The following is a 21211-nucleotide window of genomic DNA, read 5'->3' as shown; positions in this document are numbered from 1 at the left end:
ACACGGAGACATTTCCTATGTAAACACACGGAGTGTATGGAAGCACTTTAGAGAGAGTTATAAAAGCCAAAGTAAACAGAAAACAGATGAACAAAAGCTGATTTGTAGAACATGGAAAGTGCAGACGAAGAGTTTCCCTTGAGTTCGAGCTCAATATTTTGATTTTTTGTGCAATATCACAGAAGAAGACAAAAAAAATTCTCAATGTTGCGGATGCAACAAGGTGGCAGTGGTAGCCGCATCTCGTGTCACGACACGGACAAAAATGTTATCGGTAAGTTCTCAGCGTAAGTGGACCACTTAAAATAAATATGGCACACCCTCGTTTTTTAGATATGCTGTGGTGTTTCGAATGTGTAAATAGAGGTCATATATGGATGTGCACCTGGATATATTCTACTGCAAATATTACGGAATTGTCTCCCAACTTCTGTAATTAATTGGCCGCCTCTAAACAGCGAGTATGCATGTGCGTGGCTTAATCTGATAACAATGCTCGAGCGAGTCTTAAGTGGTACATAATAATTGTGTGATTCACTTGTCCATTGTAACTTAATCCCTGTCGACCAGGTATTGGCTACTTAGTTTTTCACTGGAGTGAGCGTCTGAAGTGAAATACAGTTAGCTGTTGCATGCCTGGTGTGGCACATTTAACCTCCAATTGTGTTTTTTCACTAGGCTAAATGAATTGTGATTAAAGGAAATTTGACATTTTAAAACAAGGTATACATTATGATACCCACATTTCTGTTTCCCCCATGCCACCCCACATATATTAATCTATTTACTATTTTCATTTTGAAACATATATATTTATTTCACAGAGAAGTACAGCCAGTGGGAAAATAAAAAGCCACCCTGTTCAATAAAGAGATTAGAACATACTTTTGTGTACAAACAGTGATTCTTTTAATTATTTTTAATCACTATTTTTTAAGGGAAAAAAATTGCAACAGGTTATTTGAAGGAAAACACATTTTGGGCTCAGTTGTAAAGGTGAACTTACATTTTCACCCAATGTGAAAGCTAATCTATTTATACAGGTTAAAAAATGATAATAACAGTTTTGGACAATCTTTTATAGATTTTGCGAGAAATATGCTATGTCTGAAGTATATAATAAACCAAAGTGACCAAAGCCATTTACTGCAAATTAAGCTTATGAGATTCATTTTGCATTGATATCAACAGACATAATTAGAAGCATTCTGGTGCTTATACATGATTTATGTGGGTGGTAGCTGTGTGGTTTATGAAAGTGCTCTGTGTATAACCAAAGAAGCTGAAAACACATGTGACAGCCTTGATCCCCAGAACTTTATTGATTGAAACAGAGCTTTGAAATATATCTGTGGGAGATCATAACAAGGGAGACACAGTATGGTGTATTATGATATTGCATTTTACCTTTTTGGATTAATTTCTTTATGTTTTAAGGTGTAATTTTAGTGTACATTGCATTTTTTGTATGTAACATATATTGGATAGTTTTAAAGCAGAGATATTTAGACTGTCAGGGCTGTGATGGTTTCTTCGGGTTGCCCCCCCCCCCCCCCCCCCCAAGACTAATGTTTGAAAGAAGAACTTCTGTGTGTAATTACTTTAAATTTATCTTATTATATATCAGAAAAATATGAGACACTCTAGAAATAGGCAGGATTCATAATTGATTTTATCCGTAGGCATTTGAACAACAAGTTTCTTGGTTCTAATGTGAGATGATATCAAGTGACAGAGATGTATTTCAGCAGTGACACGGATGAGTAACAATAAACCAGGTAGCACCAAAATACCCTGACAGACTCTAAATAAATGCACACTTTGAAGTTAATGTGACAACACCAAACTTGTTAAATACTTATACCACGTGTGACAGGCCACTGGTGTCACATAACAGAGCCCTTTGTCAACTTAGTGATCCCGGACGGGCACGTGCCACTTTCATTCATTCATTCATTTCACAACTCATCCCTGATGACTGTTTACGTACAACAATCCTTTATTGGCTATTTTTATGAACATAAGTCAGCGTAAAAGAATGTTGGGAGGACGGTGTGCAACGTTACCTTGAGATTGTTGACGGAACTGTGCACAGTCAAGGGGAACATTTGCTTTGTACAATGTTTGTACAATATTTGTCGGTGGATTAGAACTGCTTGGCTTCTATTTTGTGTGAGCTGTTGGAGTAGTTAAAGTGTGAAAGACATTGTGTGTTCATGTTAGGATGTAATAATGGTACAAAAAGATTGTTTTGAAGTTAATGGTAGTAGCACAGGTAAAGGAGGCCAAGGTAGGCTACTATTCTAACCATCTTAGTTGTACCTGTACTGTTTCATTTAGTGAGTTCTTTTTGTAAGAGGCTAATATATTTGTATTTATTGTGAAGTGATTTAGTGCTATATTATATTGTGTTTTTCAATTTGTGAAAAACATATCTTGTCCACTTGGGTAAATTTACTTGTCCTTTTAAAAAAAGGAATGAAGTTCATGATTAAACATAAAATTTCTTTTAGTGTGGTACAAAATACATTTCATAATAGCTACGATTGAAAAAATTTGTGACAGCAAAGACTCCTTCATGTTAACTGAAATTTATGAAATCAGTTCATTTTGTATCCTTTCTTTATCTTATTTTTCATTTATGAAGAATGTTAAAAACTATTTTGGTTTTAGATGAAGGCATTGTATTCTTAAAGATATCTATGTATTGATGTACAGACTTTGTTAAAACCAAGAGCATTAAACTGCTTTAAACTGGCACAAAAATAATTTTGTTTACCTGATGTCCACCTCTTTTGAAAGGATCATAAGGCCATCATATCTTTCATTATATTAGTAAGGCCTGGAGAAAAATGTCACATCACTATACAGACCATACAATAACATTGTTTCTGGATGAAAACACTAGACATTAAAAAATGGCAGAAATATCATTTTTTATGTTTATCATACTAAGTTATGCTTCCTCTATAAAATAAATCAAAGATGCTATTTTGTCTTGGAGGGTTTTTTTTTTTTTTTTTTTTTTTTTTTTTTTTTTTTTTTTTTTTTTTTGTGTGTGTGTGTGTGTGTGTGTGTGTGTGTGTGTGTGTGTGTTTTATTAAAAAATTCAATATTTATTCATTTTCTTGTCACAGTGATAGTAAGATCAAGGCACTTATTTTATGTTCTTGAAATTTCAGTCACTCTTGAAAGTATCATTGTTGAGGCCAAGGTGCAGGGTTTTGCTGCTGACATCCACGGCACTCTCACCTTCGTCAACACATCAGATGACAACCTGGACAATGTAGTGGTGACATTTCCCATAGATGACAGCACAGCGGGGAGTCTGTATGACTTCAAGGCGATATGGGACGGGAAAGTCCTCCAGGGACATGTAGAGGAAAGAATACTGGTGGGTGTTGTGTTGCACATGCATGTACTCGTGCACTTGGGTGAGATGTTCTCTTGGAAGCACATATATTGTATTGGCCCAATAAACAAATCTTAGTATTTCAGGAGCCATTCAATGAAGAATTTTTTTTTTTTTTTTTGTTTTTTTTTAAAGTCAGTTGTTTTTATGACTGTTTACATCTACAACTACTATGACTGTTTACATCTACAACTATTACAAATATGCTCTATAGAAAGGAAATTATTGTTGAATATACAGCAATGAGTGGTGACCGTAATCTTCTACACAGCCACACAACACACAGCTCAGTATGCTGCCCCCAAGCTGTATACATAGGAAATGGTCACTCCCTAATTGTCTTGCTCCTAATAAGTCTTGTCAGGCTATCTGTTTATAAAATGTATATTTTGCTGCAAAATAAAACAGGGTGTGCCCACATGTAGCTTTAATAAATGTGTAGCAGTTGTGTAGATTTGATCTTCTTGATATTGATTGAAACAGATACAGAATTAATTCCTAATAGTCCACATGGCACACCTCAATATTAATATTTTATTGATGCTAACTACACAGATATGTTTTAATTGTGATATGTATATTTTCTATGTGTAATTAGGTTCGGTGATATTTATTTAGTGCCTCTATGTATGTGACAGAATGAGGGTTTAATCACAATTCGGAATATATTATATTAGGGTAAAAAGAAGCTGTTTATCCTAGTTCCCATACACAGTGTCTTTGAAAAGTAACAGTGGGTTGAGATTTGCCTGACTTTCAGAAGGTCCATGTTATCGTTGTTGTGATCAGTAATATATTCATGAGGTCTTGGTGACTGGCCACCCATTTTATATGGCTGTTCCTAAGGTTATCAGTATGCAGGGACATATAAAGGCAAAAGGACATTTGCCAGGACTTTGCAGATATTTGGGTGGACACTTCCTCTAAACAGAGATTAAAAAAAGAATCAGTATAAATTGTGTACACTATCAGGAAGGGCTTCTTTTCTTGAATACCCTCTAAATTTGCTGCAAGTCACACTATAGACATACTCTCTGAAGGTTGTCATGTAAATATCTTGTAAAAAGCCTTCAGACTGGGTAGTTTAACCATAAATTTTCCAATGAACAATTCATTGAGAATGGCCTTTGTAAAATCATGTTCATAATTCAGATATCTTCCCCAAGACAACATATATTCATGTCAGTCTTTAATGTGATATTTATCTGTGTACTGATATGTGGATTATTTCTCACATTTCACAGTCAGGTTTCATGTATAATAGTAGTTTCGTAGCCAGTGTGAAAATAATTTTCCATCCTCATTTAAGCAGATGCATTCTTAGCAAATATGTTGCACCATATATCTATACTGCGGAGACAGTGACGTCTTTATGATACCTCATAACTCCCATGCTGTGAGGAAGTCATCTTCACAGAATGACAGCTCTTATATATCATGTCACCTAATTTGCACCTGAGTGGTGTAATTTGTCATCAGATATATCATATGAGACATGCAAGCACATCTCAGTTGACAGGACATGGTACCTGGGAAACAAAATGATTACCGTAGGCACATTTATTTAGATTTATTCACAGACAGATGTATCAGGAATCCATCATATTTTATATCTGATGCTCTAAGGTATACATGTTTTCTGCTCTTAACAGTACATGACATTATGCTCTTTGAAAGCAGATTGTTGACATTTGAAATAAAATCAATACTGTATATCATTCCAACTATTGGTTTCCGTCTAGCCCCATTTTGTTATTAGTGTTTATAAGATTAATGGCTGTCGAAAAGTTCTGATAATTTTCTAATAACTACGAATACTGCTGAAATTCTTTCATGATGCTCAAAATTTATTTATCTGGTTAATTGAAGTATTACTGTTTTAGTCCAGTTAAAAAGATGGCGCAATTTAATTTGTTTGATTGCAATTGATGTAAGAATACGTGGAAAAATGTTAGTGTTAAATAATTTGTTGTTTAAGATGAAGAATGACCTTTTTACCAATTATGTGATTCAATTTGGTATATTCTGCAATTTTTGCTTTAGTTTAGAATTGGGACATTGCATTTGGTTGATACTCACAAGGAAAAAAAGTGTAATACTGGAAGATTTTAATAGTGCTATCCCTTTTTCCATTATTTCAAATCTCAGAAGTTTGGATATATATATATATATATATATATGTACAGATTGAAGTAGTCCACAATATTTAGTGATGTTCTTTTTTACTAAGTTACTGGGACTGCAGAGATGAAATATCTTAGCGAGACCTGTAGAAGTTGGGTTTCTTTACTAAATGTGGTTGGTGCAGTGGCCTCCCTTAAAAAAAAGCAGCATCATGGAAACTGCTTTTATTTGCGCTAATCATGATCTTCACAAATGTGTTCACTGGGAGCAATCCAAGTCTACCACAATGATAACATGGCTTGAATTGCACTGCACACATTTTTCTATGGTTTTTGTAAGAACAATACTGCTGTCTGCCTGATTCTCTGCTGTGATGCCATGTGTGGTTGTTTATAGAACTGATGTTGATTGAAACCTTAAGAAGGAGCAATTGGGTGCACAGGGAGTGAAGAATAGAAGTCACCTGCCTCTCAGTTGGGTTGAATTATATATGATGATGTGAAAAACTGACTCATTCTTTGAGTGTTCCTTCCTTGCCTATTCTCCCCCTCTCAAAAATAAATAAATAAAATAGAATAAATAAAATACAAAAATATCATTTGTTTATTAAAGTAAATAGCTATTTATTCTATTGTCAATTGGGAAGAAGGATATGATTTAGGTAAAATTATTTGATATTCCAGGCCCTTGGCCAGTGCAGCGAGGGACTGACCAAGTCTGGACAGGACTGTCTGATCCTGGAGATGAAGAAGTACAAAGGCAGTTTTGTTTGTCATATTGGATCAGTGACCAGTGGACAGCAGGTGGTCATCTCAGTGTCCACTGTCCAGACTCTGGCCGTGTCTGGCAATGGTGGTGCTGTTGAGTTTCTTCTGCCATCTTTCCTTCTCCCAAATAGCTACACTGCTTTGTCTAAACAGGGTGAGTTGGTATACATATAACAGGGCACATGCATACACATATATTCAACAAATTTGTGATGTACTATTGCATCCATAGCATTTGATTTTATTTTAAAAGCATACTTCAGGAATAATACATGGCAGAAGTGTTCTGAAGCCACTTTAATTTACTATTTCACAGAAGTTTTCTAAATCTTCCATCTGCCAGTATTATTTTTCCTTGACGGCACTAAATTTTTTCTTCCCAGGCATGACCAGTAGATGTTGTCCTTGCTTAATTAAAAAAAGATCAAATGAAAAATTTGTTCTTTGATTTTGCAAGAAGTGATTAAATCTATGACTTGAATGAGAATATTTTATAAAAGGTTTATATAAATGGCATGACATTTTACCAAGACCAATTTGTTTGAAAAGTAGTATTGATAAATGTTAGCTAGCATGAAACATCATCCTAGTCATTGCAGATGTTAAAAATGCTAATGCAAACAGTTGAATATTATGCCAGGAAAGGGAGTCATATTTTTTTATTTTAAGGGGGGTTCCTTGTTTGAAAATTGCATTTCTTGATTAAAGAACAACCATATCTTCATCAATTTGAATGTATAGCAATATTTTAACATTTTAATATGGATTCATACTAGAAGTCTGTGTAAATCAATGAAGGAAAAAGTATATAACAAATGTTTTGTTTTTGTTTTTAGTGATACGCGAATTTTGTGAGATAAATGTAAAGCCATTTTGTGTTTGCTTTGTAAAATTTTAGGTATTGCACATTTTGATTTGACCATCCACATTGATGGGCCCTACCAGATTCATGACGTCAGATCAGAAGAAATTGAAATTGTTTCAGAATATCTAAACAGTAGCCTCACACAGGCAAAGGTAGAAATGCCATACCCTTGGAAATTTCTTATTATAAATGTACACTAGAAGTATAGAAGAGCAATGTACAGAATACTGAAGGTGTAGTTTTAAATTAGTCGTGAGTGACTTTCATTTACAATCACACTGTTTGAATGAAAATCGAAATCTCACAAATGAAAGAAATGCGCCATAAGATTATTATTTTCTTTCCAACATCTATTGCTATTTTACTTATGCTGTTCCTTACAAATATGAAAAAAGGCTATATTGAAATATTGTTTTTCTGATTCAGGTATCTTTCTTAAAAACCAATATTTTGACTGCACGGCTGTCTATCTTCATCTTCTATTACAACCTCCACCAGCCAAAGATCATCATCGAAAAAGGTCACCCTGCGAAATGTAAGGTTTTCATCTGCAGATTTCGTATGGTTCCATTTACACTTGTTTTGACATATTTTTTCAACTGTTGATTTAGATATTATTAATTTGTTACTTAGTCCTGTAACACTAATAAAAGGAAACAATTTGAAATGTTTGGTAGCTTGGAGTAGTAGAACCAAGGTGAACATATTAACCTTTTTAGCTGGATTGCATTGTGAAGGGCGATCTGTTGCAGTTGTGTAAACTCCTTGGCACTGACTTAAAGCAATAGCCTCCTGCAGTATAGTGTGTAGCATTTTACTTTTAAAATTCCTGCTGTGTCATGTTCTTTAATTCTCATATCCCTGTTGCTTTGACTATAGAACACTGCAAATATATTCAATTTGTTCAATTGTCTGTATATGATACAAAATTACATTGTAGCTGTTTTGAGATCTGAAAGATGGGTTCCTGCCAAACAAAGCAGTGCCTCTGGCTCAAAATGGAACAGCACAATGGTTTGCCTATGATGTGCCATTTCCAATTTGTAATGAGCTTAGAGTTTTTCATTGAGTAAATTGACTAAATTACCAGCACAGGTGCAGTGACGAATACGAAATCATCAGAAATGAATGTCACTGAAAGCAAACAGATCAGTTTCACAGCTCAGGTCAGGACTTGCGAGCAGGATACTGTACGTGTGTGTGTGTGTGTGTGTGTGAGAGAGAGAGAGAGAGAGAGAGGGGGGAACACATGCATTTTAATTAAAATGAAAATTTCTGGACCATTAACTTGAAGTAGTTTACTACATTTAATAACTTTGTGCCGACCTGAGTTTCATAATCTGGCACAGCTGCCATATTCGTAGCCAGTAGTACTACATAATTCCACAGATCTTAGATCTCACAGATGCTTAGCTGAGCACATACAATTATTACACAGTCATGTATTTCCAGAGATCTTAGAAACACATGGTACATATTGTGTACATGTGTAAAAGAAACAGAGCAAGACCAGCAAGCTTCTCTGTTGTGTCTTGATCATGTCAATCCAAGGAATTGCATTATATATAAAATTCTGACAAATTTCAGGGGGAGTGATGTACCATGATGTCCTGATGCTGACTTTCTGTCCACAGATTCCCACCAGTGAGATAAGACGAGACACTGAGTTCATCTTTGTGGTGGATTGTTCAGGTACCTGAGATATTAATTTCCCTGAGTGTTTCAAGGATCAATAAAATCATGGTACATTATTGTATGAATGCCAGCTGCTTCACTGTAATGGTGCGTAATGGCATTTATGAGGCATTCATATGAAATGTAGCTGCCTACACTCTAATTTAGCAGAAGAGATTATTTCAAGTAAAAATGTTATGTTTTTTGTACATGATTTCAAGGTATGGCTCAATATTTGATGCTGTAAGAATTGTTTTTTGTGGAATATTTTGTATCACAGATGGTACTGTAACAGTTTCATATCCAAAGAAAGAGATTGTCAGATTAATAGGGCAATCTGCAGTTGCTGCTTTATTATTTAATTCTTTTGCTAAGATGTGACTTACTTTAATTTGTGCACTAGAAGTAATTTATACATATTAATGTTTATAATGAACTTGGATCCTTTTAAAGGATTTTCCCCTTTTTATGAGTAAAAGTGTGGCAAGAAAGATGTGGAACTTTGTATAGAAGGTTGAAAGACAAGAGAATGCAGACAGTGAGGAAGGTTCCTTTTTTACCTTCCTTCCTTCCCCCATTCATGAATGTTTAGAAAATGAACAGTTTCTGGTATAGTAAGTTGAAATTTTTTTTTTTTTTTTTGTATTTTCAGACTTTATGGCAGGGGACAAGATTCTTAGTGCACGCAGATCTTTACTGTTGCTTCTGAAGAGTTTGCCTCTGGACAGTACCTTTAATGTTGTGGTGTTTGGTGACCATTATTACTCACTGTTTGATGGGTAAGGGAGGGTTTTTAATTTCAGTTTTCTCATTCAAGTTTTCAGTTTTCTGATTCAAGTAAATTTATAACATGCAATCTGAACAGGTTATACTTTATAAAACAAAAAATTGTCTTACTGATGCCACCAGATGAGCAAATAGTGCCCCCCCCCCCCCCCCCCCCCCCCCCCCCCCAGGCCACACTCACAAACACACCCTTACACGCAGGAGCCTGTACAGGGACCACCTGACACCTTGGGGGTTTGAACCCCATCACGGACAAACAGGTAGCCTAGTGATTTGAGTAAGGCCTATACAATGTTGCATGGGCTATTTGTAATTTATTGCCATTTGGTATGATCAGTGGCTGTGATCAATGACCTTGTATAGCTTTGAATAACAATTAATTAACAACTTACAAATTTTTTATCAAATTTTGGTATTTGATGTCATAAGACAGTAATGTGTTGATAGTGATTTATTAGAATATGCATCTGTCAATACAAGTATGAAATAAAGTTTTTGTCCATTTTATAATAATTTAGCACAAAGGACAGATTTTTATTTCCAGTATATTAATTTTGTGATAGCCCTTTCCACTATTTTTAATTATATGTTGTTGCTGTAAAAATATTGTATTTCACTTGTTATTAACTGCAGTGGCAGTCGACCCTACAACAGAGCTACCCTAGAGAAAGCTGTGACATTTTTAGAGGACGTGGAGCCAGACATGGGTGACAATACGTCCTTGCTAAGGACACTTAAACACATCTATAGGCAGGATAAGATGGGCAAGTCAAGACAGGTATTTGCATGGGAATTGCAACCCTTTTATAAAGTGTGCACTGCTTAAGAACAAAATTAGGTTTGCCATGTTTATAATTGCCCATTTTATGCTAGCTTATGTAGTCTACAGTTGAAGCAAAACTGGTTAGTATGATAATAATAGATACTGTTGACTTTTGTGCATGTTTTAACTGTTTAGATATAAAGATTTTTGCGTTTTTCACTCCTTGGCTGTCCCAATAATGTATCAGTCTTCTATCATTGTTGACGTATTAATTCTTGTTCCAGCTGTTTCTCCTTACCAGTGGAGCAGGAGCCACCATCATGAAGGATGTCAAGGAGATGGTTCAGAGACATGCACTTGGAGGAAGGTATTTTTCTATATTCTTCATAATAATTCATATTTAGGGTAGAAAATATATTCTGAGAAGGGTTTCCAGCATTCAAGCTGTATAGTGAAAATAAACATAGTTTAAAACAAAATTACGGATTTTTCCTCTGGCTTGTATTCAGCTAAATACCATTTCACTTGTTAATCATACATTTGTTTCATCTGCCAGAACCTTTGTATTTGGTCTTGGTGATATTGGTGACCAGTCATTGCTGAAGGAGATAGCCATTGGGACTGGGGGCACCTGTAACATGATCAGAGACACTAGAGTTCTGGAAGAAAAGGTAAGCCCTTTGCTAATGGTTAAAAAAAAACAAGCAATCACTATTCATGCCTACAGGTTGAAAGAAAAAATTAAATATTATTTTAGTGAAAATACACCTTTATATTTTAGTGGACATTATTTAAATAACAATTGTGAAAGGTTTTAACTAATTAGAATATGTAGATAAAATGACTGACTTGGAATAAAATGTGGTATCAGTACTTTGAATTTCAATGTATGCTATGTTAATAGAGTGAGTGTAATTTTCATGTTCAGTCATCACCTAATGGGTTTAAAGATATGTTGTATATTATTATTATTATTATTATTATTATTATTATTATTATTCCAGGTGATGTCAGTTTTCAAGAAAGCTCTCCTCCCAGAAGTCCGTGACCTAAGCTTACACTGGGAGCTCCCAGAGGGCACTGTGATCCACACTACTCCACACAGGCTGCCCCTCAGTCTCATGGCAGGGGACACTCTGGTGGTTCATACACTCATCAAAACTAAGGTAATTGGGATCTGTGTGAAACATGTTACTCCAGTTGTGTGATGATTATATGGAGCATTTATTATCACTAAGAAAAGCTGCTTATATGTAATGGTATGTGACACACACATGCTCTCAGCAGATTAAAAAGAGTATTCTGTTTATGTTCATAATCACACCCTGGTAACTGCTGTTAGACATAAGCTTACCAAACCCATAGTGATTTAGATCATGTGATTATAAGTCTACACAAGGAATCATGCATAAACACTTTAATATGTAATTTGAATATTAAGTATTTAATATCATCTTGATACAGGTCATGGGCAAATGTAATTATATTTTAAATTATCTATATTTACAGCTGGAGAGCTCAGCATATGGTATAGTGTATCTTCAGGGGGAGTTAGATGACGACCCTTTCTATCACAGCTTGAAGTTTGAGATCCCCCAGCACACTGATCCCACTGCTGCCACCAGTGTACAGGAAGCCACCATACACAGACTGGCAGCCAAGTCATTGATATGTGATCTGGAGCAGCAGTTAGATGGAGGAGGTACTGATTGATTAATTGAAATATATTCTTTTTTTGATCTCTCACTTTGAACACCATTTTTAAACCTCTTTTGTTAATGTGGTGTGATATGTATTTTTTGTTGTTTGTGTGATGAATCTTGATCCTGACCATAATTCCAAGTAGCTGTATCTTGCCCTCAGCTCCTGTGGTTCAGCTGGACTTGAGAAATTTGGTTTTGTGAAGATCATTTTCTATTTTTTTTTCACAAATCATTTGTGGTCTTTTTCTTTCCAGCAAACATTCTGCAAGGAAACACTCCATACTACATCATCCGCCTGAGCAAAGCCTCCAGTATTGTCTCTAGGTGTACGGCCATTTTGGGTAAGATGGTGGGTAGTGAGGACCATGTACAGCTGCTGTACAGTGACTGGGACAAGACACAGGTGAGAACTAATATAGATAAATGTAGATAATATTATACATATAACAGATCAGTAATGTCAGATCAAGCAGTTTAGTTTAGCAGCAGGCAATTTAAATTACTTGGTGCTGATATTTTTCTGAAGAAGTAATTATATAGGTTTTCCAATGATGTAGAACATTCCAGTTGGGTCAGTTAATGAATTGACAGTGTACATATTAATGTCAAACATATAATTTATTTATAATTTGTAATTGCTTATGATAACTATTTTGCAAAACTGGTAAGAATTTTTTGTGGCAATAGTTACATGATCTAAGCAAAATTAGATAATTATTAAAAGGTTATTTAAATCTCTGCATTTATAATAACTTTCTCTGAGAGTCTGTAACAAGAGTTTAGAAGAATTGAGTTAATTCCTTATCTCTCCTGGTTTTTGTTTTCAGGAAGCAGATGACACAACTTCCATTGGTTCAGGGGACTCCTATGAAGTTGCCATTAGAGAATACAAACCACACTTTAAGAGGGTCAGCTCACTGTGGAACTGTGGGCTTGGGTCATTAGTGGCCAGAAAGTTCCGGTCAATGTCTTTCTCACGGAGAAGTAAGTGGTACTCTTCACTTCCAATTGTGTCATTTAATCTCGAATGAGCACATGTTAACAACTTGTTGCCTCTGAAAAAGGTTTACAAAAATTGGGCAGCTGTCTCAGTAGTCATCATGCTGCATTTTAGTTGTGGATTTTTTCTCCTGCTTTCTTTTTTCTCCTTTTTTTTTGCATAGTTTCATGGTTCATTGTGTAGATAGCATGTCAATTGATATTACCACATGTTAGTGTAATCCTTCTTGGCTTTTATCAAAATACTATTAGATGTTTGCATGTTTCAGTATTTTTCTCCTATAGTATTCTATTATAGTCAATAGTTTGCCTTTTTCTTTACTGTAAAACTTACAATATATCTTTGAAACAGTTTTTTTTGCTCGCACATATTCAAGTTTAATTTCTTACATTCATATTCTGTCTGTATGTCTAGGTATAACTTTTCTTTGCTTTGCTTTTATGTATAATTTCTCCTTGATATTCATATTCAGCTTTGACTAACAAACTAACTTATAAAAGACGCATGGTGCATAGTGCTCAGACCCGTGCTTTACTAACACCAGAGAGGGGAGAGGAGGAGGAGGAGGAGGTGGAGGCAGAAGTGGAGGCAGAGGAAAATTGCATAGAGACTGTTGAAGTAGAAAAAGAGGAAGAGGAAGATACATCAAACTGTGGTTGTTTTTCTTGGTTTAGAGTCAAATTCAGGAAGCTTGTTAACTCTATCAGGTGTAAGTTAGTAGTTTAAAATGAAATTTTTTCAGGAAGAGCAAAAATGTTGATTTTGTGTTCTATCATTTGTTTTTATCTGAATGATTTATGTTTTGATTTTTCTTAAAAATGAAAGCATTGATGTGTAAGTCCAGTGCCACCCTTGTTTTAAGCCTTGTTTGAACCTGCTTTCTAAGTGTACGGATATGTCATCGTAATAAGATCAATATGATGTGTGCATATCCACGTGTTTGCATGTGTGTAAATGTATGCTTGCAGCTCACTTAAATTATATGTAGCAATGTACGTATGCTGTTTAGCCTGTGGGTCCCATTACTCTCGGTCTATGATATAGAAGAAGATCCTGTTTTGAGGTAAATGTAAAAGCAAATACAGTCAAAACCAAAATTATTAGATGTCACATAGAATTTGGTGAGTGGGTGGAAAAATGCATCAGAGTTTGGCAGTCATGCTTCGTAAGCAATGAGTTAAAACTGTACATTTTACAGTAATTTAAAATATTTCTCTTTTGTTTCTCTAATGCAGCAGTGCCCCATATAGTCAAAATACGTGAGTACTTGTGGCTTAGAAGAAAATTATGCCATGCTTTTGATGCAGTGAAATGTTTGTGAAATATCATTTTGTGTGATTCCATTTCAGAATGCTTGTCCTGATTCATGGTTGTACTTAATGTTTTTTTTTTTTTGTTGTTGTTGTTGTTGTTGTTGTTGTGAAACATAATATTATCAGAGGTTTTTAAGGTTGTTTACTGGTTATTTTGAGTAAAATATTGTATTTATTTTTTATTTGATCAGAATTGAGGTTTTTCCTAGTTTGTGTGATTGGAAAAAGATATTTTCGTGTAGCTGTTTGTGCGAAATTAACATAAACTGCTGCCAGTTGACTTAAGTGTATTGAAATAGAAGGTGCATATGCAAAAATATGCATGATGTAAATCTTCAGACATAATAGCATGAGTGCATGTGTGATTAATGCTTCTCTTAAACTGAGCAGTGCACACATAGTATTGTAGCCCAGTCTAATGTATTGCTGCAAGACTAAAATAATGTAAATTTACCTTAAGATCACTTAAAATATAAAATGATACTGTTAAATGCAAATTGTACAGAACCTGTTGTGATAGGTGTCTTTCAACTGTAATTATTGGTTTTTGGCAGGGTCATATTCTCTTTCTCTCTCTCTCTCTCCCTCCTTAATTTTCATGGCTTTGTGATTGAATGATTTTTGTAAACAGTAATGAATACTTCTATTAATATATAAATTTATTTATTTTATTTAGTTAACACAGTTCCTCTGTTGGTTTATGCTCACATTCCCTATTTACTTCAGGTTTAAACAAATCTCCATCAATGAGTGATGACTTTTGGAGGAGTCCAGGAGATGCCCCCAGTCGACATGTCCGCTATCGACCAAAGCGGCCCAAATCTGCACCCTTGGCAGAGTTTGGAGATGAGATGAGAGTGTCTTTAGCGTCTGTAAATTTGATCAATACCAGTGGCACTCTGGACGACTCCTTCATGTCTAATGACACCCAGGGTAAGGATTGCCTCAGGATTACTCACTTTTTGTATGGTAGAATTTTGGGATGGTTTTGATACTAAATCCTATGAAATCTTATGAATAATATATATTCAAAATGATATTTTAAAGAACATTTTGTTGATCATGCATGAAACAATCAAAACAAAATTATGAATAACAGTAAATAAAAATGTATTAAATTATTTTGAAATGATTGAAAAGATTATCTTAAATCTATAAAGTGCACCCATTCCTGTGTCTCTTAGGAAGCCCCCAGTCCCCATCTGCCAGCAAAGAGTTCCTACTGGAGGGTATTCCAGAGTCCCCCACCACCCCTGTCATGAAAAAAGAATATCTTCTGGCAGAGTGCCAGGGATTTGATGGCTCATGGTGCCTAGATGCTGCCCTGGCAGAGATCTTAGATACATCAGTGGAGAGGATGATTGCCAGGTGCCCCTGTCCTGTAAGTATGAGTTTGAATGGTTAATATGTATAGGAGTTTGTATTGCATCAGGAACCCAAGTCCACATAATGACCAGTTTAATGGTTTATTGGTTGACGATCCCTAACTACATGTTCTATACGTGAAGCCTCCAAGCTCTAGGCTGTCTCCCATAGCTCCATCGAACGGTCACCTTCGAGTCTTCTTCAGTCTGCCTCCCGATATCAATTCTATACGTCTTTTATACCTATTTCTTATCTTTAGGCACTACACGTGTAGTGTTCACAAATATAATTCCCGGACATGTAAATTAATTTGATTAGAGTCGATTGCTTGTGCACTCGACTCGTTTTATGGCCTTACCTGAAGTCATGTAACTTAAGTGGACGTGTGCAATTTGAATAATTAAAATTAATATGTACCGCCAAATACTGCAGCACAGAATCCACCTAAAGATAAGAAATAGGTATAAAAGACGTATAGAATTGATATCGGGAGGCAGACTGAAGAAGACTCGAAGGTGACCGTTCGACGGAGCTATGGGAGACAGCCTAGAGCTTGGAGGCTTCACGTAGAACATGTAGTTAGGGATCATCAACTAATAAACCATTAAACTGGTCATTATGTGGACTTGGGTTTTCTTTGCGCGACATCACGTAAATCTGACACGAACCGTGGAATTTCGAATTGCGTTATCCACTGAGTAAGTTTAAAACGTAATGTCCTATTTCGAGCCCACGCTTGAATTAAGCGTTCTAAATTATATAAGTTTAGGACATTCATCTCATATGTATATGTTAAGGTACATAACATATTTGGCTGAGCTTCGCCAGTTTACGTTCCAATGCGCACAAGGAAGACCTGACTAGACACAAAATGGCCAGACGGGGAGGTAAGTATAGAAAGGGAGATGTAGATTGCATTGTTTTGGGCGAGGTGATGCAGGATGAGGTGGAGCAAATGCATTTTCTTGCAAAGTGTCTTTTGTCATTAGTAGTAGAATTCACATCAGCGATTGTCATTTTGGCAGAGTGTAATTAACATTGGCAAAGTTTGATTTTCACAGTTTCTTAACTCTGATGAAATTAATAGTTATTTGTAGAAAAATGCTAACTTTATTGTATCTAAGGGTAGTGCTTTGTGGTAGGTGTGACACTGCCAAGTAAAATGGTTATTTGAGAGGCCAGTTCTGTGTATGGTCGCATTTCACAAAAGACGTAAAACTGTTGATTTGACATCTTGTTAATAGTTTCTATCTCTGAATTATACTCCTTCATTTGAAATCAGAATCCCATCAACAATTTACAAGGTGTATTCCATTTTAAGCTTAATCGAGTTTATTATTTTCAGAAAAATGATAAAATAATGAAATAGCAGTAATTCACAATTAGCTATGTTTTATGGTATTTCAGAGTCAGAGTGTATGGGCTACAGTCCTGGCTGTGGTTTGGCTGCAAAGGAATGCAGGACAACATTCAGAGTGGACTTTTATTAAGAAGAAGGCCTTGGATTGGCTGAACTCCCAGTGTATCCATAGTGATAGCTTGCTAGATTTAGCAGGAACAGCAGCAGACGTTTTAAGAATACAAAGACGTGATGAAGTATTAGGTGATATACTTAGAAACTATAATCAGAAAGATGATACTGAAGATGTTTTATCTGCAGTGAATCTTGGGAATGGTATTGGAGAGGGCAGAAGAGAACCTGTAGATGCCAGCACTATTAGAGCTAAGTCACTGGATAGGGAAGTTGAATTCAGGGAAAATTCAAGATGGAGTGATACAAGTAATGCTAGAAACTTTGTTGAATTATCAAGAGAAAAAACTAATGATTCTGTGAAAGGAGAGATAAGCCCTACTTTGAACGTCTCAAATAAAATAAATATGCCACTTAGGAGCTCTACACCAGACACCAATATTGGTAGAAATGGTTTTGAACACCCTGGCCAGACTTATGTATCAGGTCAGACGGTGGTGCCATCTATTGTGCAGACAAATGGATTGGATGCTCTTAAGCATATACACCCCTTGGCAACACATACTGGTGGATCTGATCATGGATTACATGTGATTATGGAATGGATGAAGACTGTCAGTGAGAGGGAGCATCATCAAGTGCCAAATGATAATATCAGAGATGATGAAATAGACAGTCTCATCTCACTGGTCAGTGATGATAGAATACTTACGGCGGAAAATGATGATGAAAGTTTTGACGCAGCGGCTAGCAATAAATGGAAGAATGCAAGGTACCTTAGCAGTGCTGGGGATACGCTATTAAACACCTACACAAAAACAAACCACATGGCCTCTAGAACTCACCACTCACAAAATGGACATGACACTATTGACCAGGGTTATGGAAAAGAAAGTTCTCTGTCTTATCCCTCCTCCAATGTTTCATATAGTGCTATTAAAGTTGGAGAGTCATATGTATTTGAAACTTCTGTGTAAAAAGAAGAAAAAGGGAAGGTTGTAATTTTAGTAAGATATAGTTATGTTATGCAGTTGTATTTTTAATACCAGTTTCAAGTTATATACTATTCTAATTGATGGGGGAAAGAGTGCCCACTGTCAAAAATTTTTATTGTACTTATGTTGAAATTCTAGTCTCTTAAGTTGGATTCAAATCTTAGACTAATTGTTTATCCAGTCAGTAAATAAGAATGTACATTATTTACTGTTTACAGCGGGACCAACAATGACAGTTTTATATGCATGACTAGTGGGCCATTTTACATTTCTTTCCTACTTTCTGAACTGCTGTTATGTTAAAATGTTACAAGAAAGTTCAGGATAACAGGGTTTTATCTGATTAGATGCTTCAGAAGATATGGTTATTTTTTATATTTTTACTTCACTTATTATAAGAAAAAAATGCAGTCAGTAATATTACCACAGAGATTTCACCTCAGTCTAGTGACAGACGCCATTTATTTTGTAATTGTCAATCAAAACACCATGCAAAGGTAAGGTGTGTTTATGTTTCTATGTGTGGTTAAGTTTACTGTTTATTCATTTGATTAAGTATACTACAGCACAGTATATAAAATCAGCCTTAAAAAGGACATGTTTACTCAACGGAATGACAATGAGACTTTGTACCGGCAGCATTGTTTTTACATTATATACATATCTGTAAGCGTGAGCTATCACATATTTACATGCGTTTCACTGTCATGTATTGATATTTATTGTCCATATTGTTACCCTTTTACCTGTCAATCAATATTGTGATAATATGTAATAATTAAAATTAGAATTATTTTAGATAAACATATTATGCTGAGATTATATGTAAAAAAAATCTAAATCTGGTGTCATTACTGCATGGTACACAGACAAAGGAAATATTATATTAATGTAGTGAATACACAATAATACCAGTACTTTACAATATATCATGAGATTATAGGGCAGTCCATAACAATGTGATAGTAACTGTATCTTAATTTTAAAGATTAGGTATTATACATATCTGTGTAACAGAATTGAGAAAGTTTAAAAAAATATTTCAAATGATTCATATTTCATTGTGTGTGTATTGTTTCAAATATGCAGTCATGTGTAAGGGAGTATTTACATGTTGTATACCTGGTAATGAAATCTTCATTTAGTAAGTTAAATATGTATATATTTCAACTGTATTAAGTTTTGTGTTTGGTGCCAAATGATATGTTTTTGTGACAATATGGCTAATTTGCAAAACATATATATATTGCTTGAATGAGTAATAGTAAGTAAGACGAGCATGCTTGTGAGTTGCAGTCATTTTGTTTGTTTCAGTATTTTGGTATAATTATTATTTAAACAGTTAGATTATCCATTATTAATTATTTCATAACAATTGGCCAGATGGAAGTAAAGTTTCTAAAGAGGTATGAAAGAAGGCATGAGTATACCTCCCACCGTATTTAATTATATTTGTGGTTCATTTTAGCCGTGGGAAGGCTTGTATTAAAACTACTTAAATTGAGAATGGCAATCTGTTTATCATGTGCAATTTTCTCAAAATCCTAGATCTCCCCATTATTCATTATACATTCATTCATAGAAATTATATAGTTATCAATATAGTTCAGATCAGAATGCGTACAGACACTGTGCACATCATATAAAGGACATCCGTTTTTGTAAATTCTTAATACAATAAACCATAATGGGAACACTGTGCTTTTCAAGTTAAAAGAAGTGCCTTTTTTTAACAACGCAAAACATGCCACATTCTTGTGGTAGGATTGAGATTGTTCACGTCAGTAAACTATAGCTTTCAAATGATCCATTTTGAACAAGGGCTATGAAAAACCAGAACCAGTCTGCCTGGATGGCTGCTTAATACCAAACCCCTAACCGTCTCAATAATATAAAATATTACAGTTCAGATTGAAAAGGTTTAAATTTTGACACTTGTTTCTAAGCAATAAAGGGTCCCCAGAACATTTTTGCTGGAGAATCTACTGTAATATAAGCAAATTCTTTCCCCTTTTGCACGAACTGTTCTCTGCTGATGAGGTCATCTTTGTTGGTCTTCAGAGCTTCGAAACACGCAGGGACGCTCAATGGGTGTACGCCAAACAACCCAAGAAAAGTCGTAAATTCTTCTAAAGTCAAATAGCCGTCACCGTCGATATCTGCCACTTTATCAAAACAGGTACCTAACCACTTGTCTTGCAAAGCCTTGAAGCCCAGAGCCTGGTAAGTGCGGTTCACGCTGTCTGCAATGTCGTCAAGAGTGACTTCGGTTCTCTTTTCTTCTCCAGCCCAGTAGTATTCCCAAGCCTCGTCCATCAGTTCCTGGAAAACTTCCATCTGAACTTGATTAAGGCGACCTTTAGCGTTCTGTACACACCAGTTGACAATGTCCTCTCTGCGGATGACGCCATCTTGATCATGGTCAAACATGGCAAACATAGAGCGAATTTTGCGAAGCCAAAATTCTGGATAAGGAGCGGAGGCCGACTTCAAGGGCATCTACGGATTATTGAAAACAATGATATATTAATAATTAAAATGTGATTTTCAGATTTTAAAAATGAACTATGCAGTGAACCAAAGTCACTTCGAGGGACATTCCACCAAAAGGTGACAACTGAGTCACGTCAGACACACATTTTGTGAAATACCTGCATAATTTTATTTGATCCATTATTTTTGCTATCTTTTACCGGTACTATAGTACCCTTCAATATGAAAAGAAATCAAATATAATTAAAAGGTGATATGAAACAGTAATACAAATAGTACACGAAATGTGTGAGGTACTAACGACGCTAAAATGTTCGCTTTTTCTGTGGAATGACCCTTACCCAATGTGTAAACTGGCTGTCCGTGAACACATTTCCTTGGTGTCATAAAATAAGATTTTACGCTGAATTTTACATAAATTTATGGACAGCTACTAGTATTTTACTGTACTGCTGCGAATAGTAATGCTGATGCAAAAGG

The 21211-nt window shown here is 35.3% G+C and overlaps 2 protein-coding genes across 7 annotated transcripts; one reads left to right on the top strand and one right to left on the bottom strand.

Moving 5' to 3' along the window:
* Window positions 1-20: 20 nt before the first annotated feature.
* LOC106155413 (von Willebrand factor A domain-containing protein 5A) lies at window positions 21-19939 on the top strand. 6 transcript variants are annotated; one of them, XM_013530247.3, is made up of 19 exons: window positions 21-274; window positions 3183-3394; window positions 6220-6457; window positions 7202-7320; window positions 7595-7703; window positions 8756-8860; window positions 9495-9621; window positions 10262-10406; window positions 10676-10758; window positions 10948-11062; window positions 11396-11557; window positions 11901-12093; window positions 12349-12497; window positions 12922-13078; window positions 13567-13803; window positions 14330-14353; window positions 15134-15340; window positions 15592-15788; window positions 17180-19939. In XM_013530247.3, the coding sequence occupies exons 1-19, from the start codon at window positions 205-207 to the stop codon at window positions 18218-18220; spliced, it is 3690 nt and encodes a 1229-aa protein (XP_013385701.2). In that variant the 5' UTR covers window positions 21-204; the 3' UTR covers window positions 18221-19939. The 6 variants fall into 6 exon arrangements, with proteins under 6 accessions (XP_013385701.2, XP_086863913.1, XP_086863914.1 ...); XM_087007787.1 differs by lacking the exon at window positions 21-274 and adding an exon at window positions 1782-2339; XM_013530248.3 differs by lacking the exon at window positions 21-274 and adding an exon at window positions 1784-2290.
* Window positions 19940-20179: 240 nt separating this feature from the next.
* Window positions 20180-20737, bottom strand: LOC112041878 (sarcoplasmic calcium-binding protein-like). The gene has a single exon (XM_024075617.2). It carries the CDS (start codon window positions 20735-20737, stop codon window positions 20180-20182), a length of 558 nt encoding a protein of 185 aa, XP_023931385.2.
* Window positions 20738-21211: the final 474 nt, after the last annotated feature.

This window comes from Lingula anatina, chromosome 3, assembly GCF_051362555.1.
Source record: "Lingula anatina isolate TDL-2025a chromosome 3, LinAna3.0, whole genome shotgun sequence".
NCBI lineage: Eukaryota > Metazoa > Brachiopoda > Lingulata > Lingulida > Lingulidae > Lingula > Lingula anatina.
This window is presented reverse-complemented; position numbering and strand designations above follow the sequence as displayed.